This window comes from Sitodiplosis mosellana, unplaced genomic scaffold (genome assembly GCF_009176505.1).
Source record: "Sitodiplosis mosellana isolate CC-2019 unplaced genomic scaffold, AAFC_SMos_1.0 Smas_scaffold_5, whole genome shotgun sequence".
NCBI lineage: Eukaryota > Metazoa > Arthropoda > Insecta > Diptera > Cecidomyiidae > Sitodiplosis > Sitodiplosis mosellana.
In genome coordinates this window covers 810,270-826,594 of record NW_022595248.1, presented here as the reverse complement: position 1 = coordinate 826,594, position 16,325 = coordinate 810,270, and the positions used below count along the sequence as shown (strand labels likewise).

The window sequence follows — 16,325 nt, the reverse complement described above, 5'->3', positions numbered from 1 at the left end:
GCTTAAAGAAAGTAAGCATTTCTCCTTGCCATCACCTCTTAAGTTCCATGCCATTTTGACTTTCAACAGTCAAAATAATAATTTTCCACATTGTTTCTCCATTGTGTTCGGCAATAGTAGCTCAGCGTTTACCTACTTGCAAAAAACCCGGAAAATCTGTGATCGCCGCCAAGCACACAAAACTCACTCAATTTTCAAAGGCATTTATTGTCGTAATTTATTCAACACAACCATAAATACGTTATTTTTGCAATAATACACGCAAATTATATGGCAACGGCCGACAAAAATGCTCACAGTGCTTAACCAATTGTAATTACGGAACTGCACAATGTTCCACGGCAAACATTTACACGGATTCAGCACAAATTTGGTTATTGTGTTGGAGATAGAGAGAGCATATTCATTAAAATATAACCTTTCAAACGAGCGCGTACGAGTGAAAACGAGATAAAAAGACACTTTCCCATTGTTTTGTCTCCCTTTTTCGTTGTTTCGTCCTATTGTCGCTGCTGCTGATTTAAATCATTTAATCGCCATTCTCTTTGCGAAACCAAAAACCCGCATCCAAAAATAATAATTGCTGCTTTTTGAAAACGTCAACGGAAAAATGACAAATGATCCATGTTTACCACCATGTTACAATAATGAAAAAGTCTACTTTTCATTTGATTTATAGCCCCTATCAACATGGCTGTGCCAACTTTTTCCACTGTATACGAGGAAACGCCACACGTTTGCAATATTCGAGCCGTGTTTTTCCAGACGAAACATATTGCTAGCCGAGCAATTGTCTCCCCGATTCAATTTTCAGTCATATACAAAATCACACGATTTGAATGGTAATTCCAATGACACAACATTTTTGGCCTGAGGAAAGCTCTTAACAAATTTTACAAATTTTAGTTTTTTTGCCGTCGTCATCGACAGCACGTTCATTGTGTTGATAAAACCAAAGATCCCATGTACGAGTACATAAAATCGAATGAGTAGAAGCCAATTGGAATACGGTGAATTTAACCTCTTAAATTATTAATAAACTATTGCGGAGCCATAGTGGAGACCAGCATATTTATGGTGACAACTTTCTCCAGGGATAAAAGTCACACCTTACGATTTTCCATTGCTTCAAGTACTGCACATCTTAACATTGTTGTCACCACCATCACCACTAGCATCGTACCGTGCATTTGCAGAGATAGCGGGAGCGTTCATGCTGAATGGAGAGTACGTGATGCCTAAAGTTACCGACAGTTCGAACGGGTATAAATTCGAATCACAAAACGCAATTTACCATCGATTTTATTGGTTATAAAAATTTATTTGAATTTTATTCACATTACATTATGCAAAGGCGTTGCGTCAACACTCTTTCGACCGTACATATTGACTCGTTTCGTACGCATTTTGTAAAATTATATTGCAGTAAAGTTACTCTTCCATTGAAGCCGATGGTGATTGCCATCGAGTCAGAGTGAATAAAAAAAAATCTGCTTAACATTTACTGGAACTATCGATCTCTCTCACTCTCTCACTCTCTCACTCTCTCTCTCTCTCTCTCTCTCTCTCTCTCTCTCTCTCTCTCTCTATCTCTCTCTCTCTCTTGGTTTTTTATTCGGCCTAATGGCGATGTTTCATGCTTTCCTGATTGCCATTCACTTTGCCATGTAATGTGCAGAAATAAGCTCCATTTCGGAATAAAATGTATGAAAATGCCATCGTGATGATAGTTAAACGCTCGGAATGTACCGTGCTCATAGCAGGGGGATGGATGTCGTTGTCGATTTGCGTCACACAGTAAAACCTGTCGAATAAAATGTTGCGCATCATGATGTGCACAAATCTCCTTCATTGACACATTGTGCACATTGAGCTTATGAACCGAGGCACTTTTTTCGGTTAAAACCAGCATTTTTCCCGCAGAAAAATCGCAAGTACAGCACATAGCAACCGAAATCATGAAAAGTACAGTTTTCAACCAACAATTTACCAAGAATATATATATATATCAATAAAATTCACTATTGTTGAGTGTTTCGATGAATATTACCGACGGCAGAAGAAACTTCTTCAGACTGAAAATATTTTTCTTGGTTTTGGTTTGCAACATGTAAGTTTCGATCAATGGAATGCCTTTGATTTTCTCGATTATCTACAGTTTTTTTTACTCGAATTTTCTATTTTCGCCAGTCTTTCATTGTTGATCGCATCTCTGGTTCAATTTTATCTTTCCACTTGCCTAAGTTTGAATCCTGATTCGAGTTTTCTTCGTTTGAAAATTCATTTTGATTCTCGAATGGAATGTATCGGAGCATCGAGGGTCGATTTGTTGAGGTTTCACTTCGTTTGATTTGCATAAGCATTTCGGATTTGATCTTCAATTTCAGATGTGAAATCCATTCATAAACGCATATTTTATTTTATTGGCATCATTCGTTTGCATCACATGAAGCATACCTTTTGGTGGTGGCAGCGGCAGCATAAGCTCAATCCACATTTTATACATATTTATTTGCGTCGACATTTACGGCGAGTGGGGGAGCGAGCAAGAGAGACAAGGAAAAACAACTACACTCGTCTGCATTTTTCGTTTCCCTTTCACTTGTATAGGCGTGCGTTCAACAGTCTGTGCCAAGCGAAAGTGGAATCAATCGAAGCAAAGCGTGAGCAAAAGCAACAAAACAACACGAACGAAAAAAAAAATGCTCCGAAAACAAAAGAAAATCCAACAATAAAATAATGTAGACGATATGTTGAATACGTATATAAAAAAGCAGCAGAAATGTAAAATCGAGCGAGGAGTCGATGCGATTTGAAACGGTTGAGTGAGCAGTCGAATGAAAAAAAAAAAAGAGTCGACGGCATCAGCCAGCAACTGTAACCACAGCAGCAATAACAAATCCAATCGGCATTCGCAATTTCGAATATCGTCGTTTCGAATACACATTTATTTACTTTAATAAAAATCCCAACTGAAATCGATGGAAGGCGCGTGCATAGCATCTCGCATCGCTCAGTGCATACATACATGGCCATCGTGGTTTATGGCATATTTGTGAGCTGGATTTGCAATTTTCGTATGTGATGCCCATAAAAAAGAAATCGGTAGTGGTGTTGCCGTTGTTGTTGCCTTCGCCCAACCACCGACGCATTCTCACGTATTTCGACAATATTTCAACGGCTAGTTTAATTTGAATCGAAAGCCATTCTCTTTTTTCTTCTTTTTTTATTTCTTCTGCTGTGGTTTTATTCGCATTTTTCGACCGTTGCAACAATGCTTCTGCCTCGGCCTGTGCTATGCTGTGCTGTGCTGTGTGTAGGGGGAGTTTTGTCTGCGAATGCAATATTTATATTCGGGTGTGTTCAGGTGCTAAAATAAAATGTGCATTTAATACGTCGACTCGTTGCAAATATAAAATGTTTATTTCTCTTTGTCGGAAAGGCAACGAAACAGAAAAAAAATATGCGGAACCAGAAAAGATGGGATACAAGTGGAAAAATGAGTATAAAAAAAAAACAAACATTTCCTCCTTCTCCCACACGCAGCAAACATTCCGCACGTTTAAGCCATAAAGCGTCTGCTGCAAAGAATGACTCGAAACAAATGAAGGAAATCAACAAACAAAAATTATTCCGATTAAAATATTGTCTTTAAAACATTTAATATTTGAATGCTGGCATGGAATATTTAGATTGCATCCCTCTTTGCCTTGCAACAGAAACAACAACAGCAACAGAAAACAGCAATTTAAATGCTTTCAAATGGATCTTCTGCCATATCTCCGCAACTCATTTACCCGTCGTTGATACTAATGACAATAAAGCGATTTTTCCTCGAACCCTCGCGCAAACCAAAACGCAAACGACGACGACGACGACGACGACCATTTAAAAACTTTCATTTGTTAGGTTAAAACTCTTTCGACTTTGTCTCAATTTCGCATTTTGCGTCGGAATGAACAACGCACAACTTAAAATGGTGTTCCATTCTCCTGTGTTCGAATGTATGCAAGATTCGTAACATAAACATTGCCGTTTGCATGTAAACTGTGCGTAATTAAAACGATGTAACGAAAAAGCCGGAATGAACATAGCGCGTATGCAAAGTTTAAGACGAACAAAATGGAGTGTGGGCTGAGTGTGAGATAGAGATAGAGAATGAGTGGGAGTTGGAATGTTGTATGGCATCTTGCGACGTTTGCATCGTTTATCCGCTTGAATGCATCAAAATTAATTAATGCAATAAAGGCGCTCGTTCGCTCGCATACGTCGAGTGGGTAGATTCATTTTACATTTTGCTAAATGGTTCTCTCTTCTAGGCACTGGCAAAAAAAAAAAAATTGGACGGAGATTCGATACAAAGTTGCCGCTTATCTCCTGTTGTAAGCGATTCCACTGTGTAGAAAATATGCTAGAACCTATTTCCTCGACAATTATTGAAGGTGTTTCGCCGTTCTCATAAAACTTCATCGTCAATATCAGAGACCTAACCTGATATCCATCTATCTCTGGCTTGTTACAATTATATCTCTTCTACTATCCGAAAATGAAACTATTCCACACAAGCACGATACGTGAAAGAGTGAGAGAAAATGCGAGTCAATTGACAACATGAATTTCATTCATTCAATGTCGTCGACGATGAAGACGACGGCGGCGGCGACGCTGTTTCTGTAAACACATAAGAATGTGTCCGATGTGAATGTGTGTTTACCGTTTTCATGGTAAAATGAACGCTAGTTGCATCAAGTATTTCATTATTGCGATGATAAAACCGTTCGCAGCGAATATATCTCAGCAAAATCGCTCATCTCTCGCTCACTCTCTCGCACTCGTGAACACAAGCGAATGTAAACACACAATACGCAAACATTGCCATGGCAAAACGGAAAATCCTTAATCGTTATCTGTATAAAATATACGCTCGAAACGGCACACACACACATATTCACTGTTAATCGCTCCATCTCTCGTTGTGTGCGTGCGTGTTTGTGCGCTGCCAAGGAACGGTGTCATGTGTGCAGCAGCTTTATGCACATATTTCGTCATGTGTAACAAAAGCGAGAAACATAATACAATCAACTCGGCTAAATTGAACGTTAGAGTTACCATACACAGCAGCGGTTGAATCGACTCTGTTCACCGATAACACGAACTATGCGAAGTGTATTTGGGAGTGTACGATGCGAAAATGCCATGCATGTTCATCGTTGCCGTCGCCACTGCCGTCACTCTCTTTGCTCTCCATTCGATGTGCAGAGTTAATCTAGTTACCTATCTCAAATAACACCAACCCAAGCATCACCGTTGTTATCATTCCGGAAACTCACTTATTTATGGATGGAACACTAACGATTTATCTCTTATTTATGCGACTCTTAATCATTCTTCAAAATTTAGTTGTAACATCATCAACCCAATTCACAACAACAAAGTGAGAGAAGCAGAGAAAATAGCGACGGAGGATGTATCAAACAACCGGTATGTACCATGAAAAAACGCATCTTTAAGCGTCTCAAAATGAAAATTCAAGATTAAAAATTTATGTTCGTAGCGCGGAACAGGAGAGCCCTTTCTTTTGTATTCCGGTGTGCACGGTCATTTGGCTAATGTTACTCGCAGATTTTCAAGTGTATGTGTTTGTAAGTGGTTCGGTGAACAGGATTAAATGTCATGTGTTTTTGTTCTAAGCTAAAGGGAAAAAAGTGTGTATGTATGTGTTTCAATGATGTTGTGGAAAGTGAGACACAGGAGGAATAAATGAAACAAACATGGTGTGGTGCAGGCAGGAAAAAAAAACATGTGAAACAAAGGCATGCTGAGAATGAAGAGTCAACTTACCTGCTACTTGTAGCGTAGCGTTTCTGCTCCGTGCGATTCCCCAGTCATTTTCAGCCTCACACCAGTAGATGCCAGCATCACTATCCCGGCGCGAATGTACCACCTGTCGAAAAGAGAGAAGAGAGAACGAGTCATCAATGGAAGAGAAACAGAGAGAGAGAGAGGAAAACAAAACCGGAATAGCATCCGCGTTAAATACACTAACACTCCAAATACACCGTGTGCATTTCGCTTGGCAATATAATGACAACGAAACAAAATTATACGAGCGTTTTTTTTTCTTCATTCGCTCGCTCGCTCGCATGCCATTGGCGTGGCCATGTTTGAGGCGAAACACATCGCAATCAAAATACGACAAACTGATTCGGTATGAGAAAGGTTGTTAAAATGGATAGCTTAATGTACCGAACGTATCAACAATCAACGACTGACGACGACGACGACGACGAGAGCGAGAGAATGTTCGCCTTAAATTCACCGGTGTAGTTTATTTAGCGTAAATGTATTTTCTATTTAGCGAGAGAGACAGAGCGCACGCGAGAGAGTGTGAGAGCATTCGTTCTCGCCAAGCTCAGTCTCTCGGTGGCAAAATTCACTTGCATCGTCCATTAATATGTAGTCGGTATGTTTTGTGTCATAGTGCAAAAATTGAAGCGGTAGCGACGGTGGCACATACACACATTTTAGCCCCGCGTGTGTTGCATATGCCAGAGGGAAGCAATATCGTTACGAGCGACAGTAAAATGAGGATTGATATTGGATAATGTGTGCATTAAGTAACACATACAAAACGTGTGCAGATTTAAAAGGTAAATTTATATGTTTTTTAATTGCTCGGCTGCTTTTCCAGCGACACACACACACACATACACGAACCGGTAGCACAGCCAATCGTTTTTGCTTTTTTTACTCTCTCTCTCTCTCTCTCTCCCTCTCTCTCTCTCTCTCTCTCTCTCTCTCTCTCTCTCCGTTCGTCGACATGTCGTCCGAATGTGAATTGCTGCGTCCATGCGAGGATTTTTTTTCGGACATTTATTTGCACCGGTGACATGCAAAAATGGCTACAGTCGTGCACATATTGCATCAACATTTTAACGATCATCGCAACGTTCAGCACTGATGACGACGACGATGATGACGATGGCTGAATACGAAAAATTATTACACGTTCCATTCATTTAAGCATCGTCGATATCAAAAGCGCGCTTTTTTCCACTCACATTGACTTTTATGACATTGGTGCACCTATGGGTGTATGGTATACGTAGAACATGTTTCATTTTTTTTTCGTGTGTGTGCATTTTGTCGTAAAAAAATTTAATGAAACATTGAATGCAGCTTCAATAGGCAGTACCTTGCATAAATATACTTCGCTTTTAATGGGCTTTTTTCACTGGCAGACGACGAATTTAACTTTAATCGCAACGATTTTTTTCTACTCACTGGCCCAAGTGACCAACAAGATTCGCCGTTATTATTCCCGTTTTTACGCAAACTTTATAATCAAATTCAAGTGCAATGCATGGTAAAATCGCCCACCGCTCAAGGGTTGAAATAAATATTTCATTGTTTTATTCAATTTCTTTGTTTGTTTTTCCTCCGAATCCCGGCTAATTAAACAGTGTGTTTGATAAACATGACTGAGTAATAATGTTGAGTTAAGCAAAATAATGTTCGCCACGAAAAACAAAGATCCGCTTGATTCGAAACCATTCCAAATATCAGTATAATATCATTTGGAATTTGTTCAATCCTAAACAAATTCAATTTCGTTCGTTGTATTTTCATCGAAACAGACAAAAAAAGAGTTTACCTTGAGAAAAAACAAAGCACCGGATGGCAGTAGAACACGATGTGAACCGGGTGCAATGTTGACTGGATTCCCATCTTTAAACCATCGAATGCTAGGTATTGGTGCGGCATCTGCCTTACAATTCAGCGTAACTGGCTCATGACGTGGCACCGTCGTATCAATCGGATGCTCCGTTATGCGTGGTATTTGTAAACCTGAAAAAGAGAGACAGAAAGAGAGAAAACACATTGAAAAAAATGCGCAACATTAAATTTACTCTGTAAATTAGTAGTAAGTATGAGAAAACATCAAACACATTCCCGTGGAAGCTGTTGGTGAGCGTGTGCATCAAAAGTCCAAGCAAATAAACACAAACATGAATAAAATTAAATGATGTTAAAAACAACAAAGGAGCACATTTCACCGCATGTTTGTTTGCATTGATTGTGTGTCTGCTCGATGGAACATTGTACGCCGTGTATCCGAGCTCAAAATTATGTAGATTGATATGAATGTTGAGGCGGTTCACGTTGGCAAACAACACATGCTCTCGCACACACATCAAATGCATTTGATGGAATTTATGGAACCCTTTCATTCACAATTGACGCACGCAATTTTTTCTCTCTCCTCTGTTTCTCCTGTCTCGGTGGTTTATTTTTGAAAATGGTCGAGAATTTCGTTTCGAAAATCGCAGGGAAATTTTCCGTACAAATCTTTCCGAAAAAAAAAACAACAACATGAAAGTAATTACGCACAGTGTAAAATGGTGTAGACTGCAAATTGTGAAAATACCCACGGTCGTTTTCGGTAATCACATCAACGAAAAGGGTAAATGTAGCTCGAAAAATGTTTTGAACACCAATGGTAAAAAATAACAAACGAGGAAATCAACTGAAAATATTTGGCTGTCGAATTGGTCAGGCGAAGAACGTGTTGTACATGATACTCCGGGTATAACACACTGACAGCTGTCCGTTTCGAGTTGATGAAATCCATTTGGTCGAATAATAAACATAACGCTCATCATTTTCCGAATTGCTCTATTTGAAAAGGCGAAAGCCAAATAAAAAAAAAAACAACAGCACCGTTCGACCGTCCAGCACCGCACACACTCCAGACTTAATAATCACAAAACACTGATGCGAATATGTTAACATGGAATGGTACAAGTGCGCCGAGAGTAGAGAAAAAAACACAAGCAAAAGAAATATTAAAATTACAACGCACTTAAAATTGGCCATTCCGTAACAAATGTTGCATGGAAAAACCACTTTGCCATTCGTCGGGGAATAAACGAAACGAGAACACCGGGAGAGAGAGTGAAAAATAAGCGCACACATACACGACACAATAAATTTCGTTTTTGAGAGAATGGTTGAGCATTTTTTTTCCCGTTCGTGTCGTGTTCATTGTGTGGAGATGGTGCTTGTGTTCATTGTTTTATGTTGTTTCGTTAACAACATCATGATTTGCACAGTTCCAACACTCATTTGGATATCAAGAGAAAGTGGAAAAGAGCGAGAAAGACAGAATTGTGCAAGCGAATGGTGCTTTGGAAAAAAAAGGACTGCTCGTTTTTGGAGATGCTATATAAATTTGTCTGGGGCCATGTTTTCCTTATTCTTTTTTATTGTTATCTTCTCTCTCTCTCTCTGTGTGTGCGGATATGTCTCGGTACAGCTAATTACAGCTCTGTTTTGTTTTCAACATTTCTGGAAATACGTTTCGACCATAAATGTGAAATTATACCATCGGTTGGGTTGATATGTTACCATAAAAGAAGAACCATCTCCGCATGCACACACATATTCCCTGCAGCCGAACATGCGAACATGGCAAGAGAACGAAAGCAAATGCGTTTTAAAATAATTTTCCATATAATTTTCGGAATCTGCAAGTGGTCGCTCGAATCTCTCGTTGGCCGAAGAGAGCATGTTGGCCGTAGCGAAAACAATGAATCAGATGGGAATAAACTGGCGTTGGCATGATCATGTCTGGGTTGTTTACACAGACATTACACACATTCACTTTTATTTTTATTGGCTGCTGTTACTACTGCTGTTGCCCATGTACGTCTATTGAACAATGAAACTCGTGTGTATTTTACAGTGAACGGCTGTGTGTGCGGGCATGGGAACTTAAAATTCGGCACCATTTGCAAAATATTCGAACGGCCAAAATGAATGTACAAAGTCCGTTTTCCGGAAAATTGACTGAATTTATAATTCAACACAGAGAATATTCGTCCGTTTCTAATTTTGCCATTGTTTGAACTTTCCACGAGACACATGAAAATTGAGCCATTTTCCGAAAAACTAAAGCTCCAACTATGTCCGCTCTTAATTGAAAGGTTTTTTTTATCTTTGACTGAATATAATATATGCTCGGCCATTTCTCCCCTTTACAAATGCAAATTAGGGTGTGTGTGTGTGTGTGTGCGTTAGTCGATTGATTTTCGATGTGTCTATGCTTTTCCTTTGTACATCTATTTAATGACTTAATTCGTATTAGGGCCGGATAGTCCATTGGTCGTGTGTGTGTGTGTGTGCCAATGATTAAGCACATTTCAACGCTTAATTTTGATTATAAAGCACATTTTTGATCGATGCCTCCCGCACCGCACTCACCCACAGGAGATGTTTCAACTATTCAACGTTTCAGCGGTCGATTTTCCAACGTTTGAACCATTCACTTTAAAAGTCTGTTTGATAAATGATGGAAACGCTGCTACCGTATGACTATCATAAATAATGAATAGACTTCATCATACATTTGATGCAAAGTCATAATTTCCTACCGACAATGTTCTTTTGAATTAAAGTCGTTCGTTCACTCTTGTCTCCATTTTTTTATTCCATATTTGCGATTATAACATAATAATTATCCGTATTTTAACATCAACGTGTAATATTTTATACAAAGTCCGACGATGCGAAAGAAAAACAACTTAATTTGCTCAATGCAACATGCATTCGAGCTGGAAAAAAGTAAACCCGGATAAAATCAACATTGAAAAACATTTGTCCTGATATTCGTAGAATGGAAAAAAATGCTGCAATTACGAGAATTGAATGCGTGATTAAGGTACACAATGAGAAAAAAAAGAGAGCAACTAATGAAATTCACATTCTTCCTCCATTTCTTTCTCATATTCACCTCCCGCCGCTTGTTTGCCCAAGTCGGTGAAAAATGTAGTTTGCAATTTGATTATATTTTAAAATAAAACGTACTAATTAAGCCGAGTGCAAAAAACAACACAGCCAAAACTTTACATGTTGATATAAATTGTGTATGTGGTGGTCGGCGGAAAAACAACAACGACCGAGCAAGCAAGAGAGAATGAGAGCGACCAATGAACATGGATTAAGTGCAATGGTTTGCGGGTCTCTTTTTCTCTGTCTCTCTGTGTGCTTTTTTATTCATGGAATTAAATTAATTTCGAGTTTTTCGTAGTAGTGGAGCCTGATTTTGTTCGTTCGTTCGTTGGTTCGGCCAAACCACTTTCGATATCAAGCGTATAAATAAGCGAGTGATATTTTACAAGCTCGAATCGGTTTCCATGAAGCGGAAACGTTTAGCTTCATGCGACTAGTGAGAGAGAGAGAGAGAGAGAGAGAGAGAGAGAGAGGGAGAGAGAGAGAAAGAGGACCGTAATCGGAAAGGCAAGCGATTGCTTAAAACTCCAAAAATGCTCGTCATTTATTTACACACACAGAGAGAAAATACTCTCACACACACACACACACACACACTCAAAGCATGGCATCGAGTTGCGAGCATAAAATTGCCGCTTTCACTGTAATCAGCCGTATCAGGCCGGATATCGTGCAAATAACCACAATTTTGCTGCATCGCTTTTTCATTTCGCTTGGGCCATCAGTTCGGCTCAACAACAAGCACGAAAGTAAATTGCGAGAGTGAGCAAAATAAAAAGCGGAATAAAAGAGGAAAAAGCCAGAGCGATTGGTTCGGCTGAAATGTTTAGACTCCGTTGCCGATAAAAAGGATTGCAAATTATTTCGAGTTAGTTTGTTGGTTTCCGTTCTTTTCCAACCGATTATTTGCCTTCCATGATTACTTATTTATGGTTTTTTACCGCCATTCGATTTACAACATATGCGATGACTTTGCTTGGGCACAATTGTGTGTGTGTGTGTGTGTGTGTGTGTGTGGCGGCGCGCTTCGTCCTCTTCCTCTCTTGTTCTCATTCTCACTTTCACGAATTATTGAATTGATTAAGCAAAGTTAAGGCTTTTGCAATTGGATTTTGTGCACAGTAACCAGACACATTTTGACACAGGATATACAACCTCGAACATTATGTCATACTAATGGAAAAGCACAAGTTATTCTCTTTCGCTCTCTCTCTGTCTCTTTCTCAGTCCTTGTGATTTCGATCGCATTTCGCAACTCGATGAGACATCTGATGGCAAATTAACTAGACAATTCCGTCTATTTCTCAGTTAATTGAATTACCTGACTATTGACGGAACAATACATTTCGACGACGTCATTCGAAAAACCAAAAGCTAAAAAGGTTAAAAAGTTACCAAGTTTACTTCAACCTCCTGATATCTGGTCGATGCAATTTATTTGAATTAGTGTATGTGTCAATTTATCAGAAGTGAAAGGCTAAAATGCGAAGTTGAAATAAAAACTCGTTGATTTTATTCGCCGGCCCTTAAGAAAAATCACGACAAAATTGAGGTCACACGAACGCAATCAAAACAAAAATAATCAAAAAACATTTCAATTCGTAACCGAGTTCGAGTTGAATTGGATTCAGTGAGATTGAGCAATGAGCACACACAATCTGGAAAATCGTTCGCATGATACCATTAACGTTTTGAATAGAAGCAAAATCAAACCATTGAAAAGTTTCGCTTAATCGAATTACGATGTGAAAGGTTAGAAAACGCATAACACACATTTCCATCAATTTGAAACCACAATACCATAATCCTTCGCAAACAAAGAAGAAGAAAAAAGAAAAACGGAAATGAATTTCCATTGCGCAAATGGACGACTTTTATTTGACACTAAGTAGCCAATAAAAGATAAGGGAAAATGTTTGAAACACGAAAAAGGTTTGCATTGTGACCTATTTCAATGGCTCGTTGAGTATTTGTCTTTCTTCAAACAATCAGTGTCTCCGACGCTGACAAATACGTTGACACATCACATCGTAAAAGAGGCATGCTGACATGAATCCCAGAAGTAAATCGTGGCAAATGCGACATTAGAACACAATCGACATAGACGAATATTCAACTCATCTGATGCAAAGTTTTGGACAATTGTGCGTTCGACCCGTGCGCATGTTCCAGCGTCTACTTAAATTTTGATTTTTCGATGAATTTCAACACAACTTCATTCTGAATTTGAAATTTAATGAAATAATGTCATAAGACAAGATACCAACGAATCACGTGACTTTACTGCAGAAGTTCAAGGAGAAGGCAGAAAACGTTGACTTGAATAGTGTTGAATGAAAATTTTAATCACAATTTAAAAATGTTACAATTTAGTTTTCTTCTTTTTTTGTAAAAGGTTCGTGATAAAACAAGCTTGTGAGTATCAGAGAATGGCGGTTTTCATTTTCAAACACTTGAACACTTATTTCAAGGACTATCTTTAAATATGAAAAAAGCTGGAAATTATGCAAATTTTTTTGGTTCAAAATTACTTGATGAATTTCGCACTGATGAAGAACATGTGCTGTCGAAATCGTTCATTGAAGTATGATGTTATATCAAAATGTTCTGCCTCCAAAATATTTAAGCAGCGACTGAATTTCATCATCTTGGCTTCATTTTTTCAAACATTTCGACGAGAAAATGAAGTCAATCGATGGAGCCAGAGCAAATCCTAATGAAGAAGTGTGGAAAGCTGAGCAAATATTCGCGAAAGTTACTCCATCGATTTCCCAAACGTTCGCCCGGTCAACATTGTTGGCATTATTGAAAATCGCAAGTAATTTACTTGACATACACATGCAAATAAAAGACAATCTTGAAAAATTGGAAAAAAATCTTGAATGAATATAACGAGAGACGCATCGTATGGGCTGAATTTTTGATTGGATTGCGAAAAACTGTTCATTCAGACGTTTTCCCACTGAGCAAAAAGAAGGAAAAAATCGAAGAAAATAAAAATATTTTCATTTCAATTTGATGCACAATTTTTTGTTTCTGAATCATTTTGATATATGTTTTGTGCCACGATAAATAGAGAAAGACCTCATACTTAGATTTTTGAAAAATTGCGTATTTGCCGAGAAAATCGGAAAAGAGTCAAAAGTGTCAAATCACTATAAAAGCTTGAAAAAATTAAATTTCATAAAACTAATGATGCAGAAAGTTAAATTGATGTGTTTTGGTCCTACGAGTCCTAATTTGACAATTGAAAAGAATGAACAAACCCACAAGATAAGAGGAGGAAAAATGTGGAATTCTGCTATAATTTCGCATTTTTTTTACAGCAATACATGAACAGAAAAAACTTTCCATTCAGCCAGCCGATTGTAGCCTGTAAAGTATCAAATGTAAGCTAGTTCATTTCCCTACATTTGTTTCCAAACACGAATGTAAAAATATTCAGTGGTTTCATAGCTATAGCGTCTGGCGTATCTGGTTACTTTAGGAACCGAAATGTGATAAAGGGTTAATCGACGGCTTAACTGACAACACAACGGATCCGACGTATCTATATTTTGTGCATTTGTTTGACATTAAGGCAAGGAGAAAAAACACGATGAATTGTGTAGCAAAGCTGAAATTGAGCTTAAATTTGTACAAGAATCAGCAATAGCATTTGGAGAACAAGTGAAATCGGTCAACTGGGCATTCGGTTCGGTGCAATTAATGAATAATAATCAAGCAACGAAGGAAAAATTGGAGGAATTAAAACGTTTAACCGCTGATTGAAAGCAAAGCAAAACGCATTAATGGATCACATCTGAAATACAGTGAATATCCTCGATGAATATAGCAGAGATTGTGCCATTTGGATCGAATTTTTAATGGAAATTCGGGATAAATTCAATTTACTGGCGAAGCAGAAAAAGAAAAAGAAATTTTTTCTAGACTATCTTCTCTTTGCGGAGAAAAACGAGAGTGATATTTTTGATAGAACTGTAAGCAATAATATAAAAAATTAGTTTTATGAATAAGTAACTTTCTGATGCAAATATGAATAAAATGATTTACTAAACAAAGTCTGCTTTAAGGAACGAATTCATTCTGAAATGCATGCTTCATTCTCCTATATGTAGCTCCGAAATTCAATAAATTTGTGCTGTTTCCCTTGCCATTTGCCTTAATTTAGAGAAAAACTGTGTGTGTTATCGATTACTTTATATTCGTCGAAATCAAGCCACGCCAGCGAAAGTAATAAAAATCGGAATGAAATCCAATACCGAACGCAAAAAAAAAACGCAGTTCATTGCGAAAGAAGCAATATCACTTTCACTGTGAGTGATAAGCTTGAAAATCGATTTATATATCAAGCGAATGGCTTGGAATTCGGTTGATTTTCGGTCGGATGTAACACCAGCAGCTGTGTCACAGCCCAAATTTGCAATGCGAACATGGCATTGCTATCAATATTGCTCGAGGTCAAAATAAATATCTCCCGTTTGGCTTTATTTTGTTTCGCTTGTCGTTTGAATCCTTGTGTTTTTCTTCATTTGGCCCATTCTTTTCTCTTCAAAAAAAGAACAAAAGAAGTTTTAGGGGAAAAAAAGCAACTGCTTGTTCTTAGTAGCCAAAACGTGGATTTAATTTTGGCATTTGTTACTCCCTCTCTCTCTCTCTGCCTCTCGTTAAATTTCAATGGATGATGTTTTTGTGTGTGTTCGGAATCCATTTGAAAGAAATCCATTTCTTGATTGAAAAGTGTTTCGTTTGTTTTGGGCAACAGACGTGCCTTTTGCAAAACGCACAAGGAAATGTCACAGGCACATAATCAACACACACACACACACACACAGAGAGAGAGAGAGAGAGAGAGAGAGAGAGTGCCTAGTAACGCACAACTCAAACAATATGGAAGACATTGTTTACAAAAACACACGCAGGCGAATAGGCGAGCAAATAAAAAGCATATGTGTATGTGTGTCGCATTAAGATAAGACGTTGTTACTTTTGTTCAAAAATAAATTCGATGCGTGCGTGCCTTCTGTTGTGCGGCGGCTGCTACTTTAAATCAGCTCCATGTCTCATTCAAAAATATTCAAAAATCGTGCAAACACATTCGACGGTGTGCACGAGTGTTCTGGAACAACTCATGAATTCCTTTGCGCAATGCTCGAATTTCAAATTCGACAAAAGTGCGAAGCAAATCAGCCGTTTTGTATGCTTTGAATGTTTTCGCTTGACATTTCCGCCTCTCATCATTTTATATGGGAATTTTTTTCTTCGTTTTTTCAAAATAAAATGCAAATGAATGGCTGCTATTGCTTTCGTTTCAATTTGAATTAAAATCCGTGCGTACTGTTATACGGCGCACATAAATTCAGACAGCATCATCGTTGTTGGACCCCGCTTTTTCTGCGTAAAGCGCGTTTCCGTATTTGCCATTCATTTCGTTCGTTTTTATTTGGCAATTGGTATTTAATGGACGTCTTAACAATGATGTGCAATATTGAGTGCTGGTAATTTCCAATATTAGCAGCATTCATTCTCACGCT

The 16,325-nt window shown here is 38.2% G+C and overlaps 1 protein-coding gene across 1 annotated transcript in view; it reads right to left on the bottom strand.

The window, feature by feature from the left end:
• LOC129566802 (roundabout homolog 2) overlaps positions 1-16,325 on the bottom strand; it is a 50,459-nt gene that overhangs the window by 12,912 nt on the left and 21,222 nt on the right. The window contains exons 2-3 of the mRNA XM_055443030.1: positions 7,655-7,848; positions 5,842-5,944 (exon numbers count right to left, since the gene is read on the bottom strand). Coding sequence (XP_055299005.1) covers positions 5,842-5,944; positions 7,655-7,848 — 297 coding nt within the window. The remainder of the gene's footprint in view (positions 1-5,841; positions 5,945-7,654; positions 7,849-16,325) is intronic.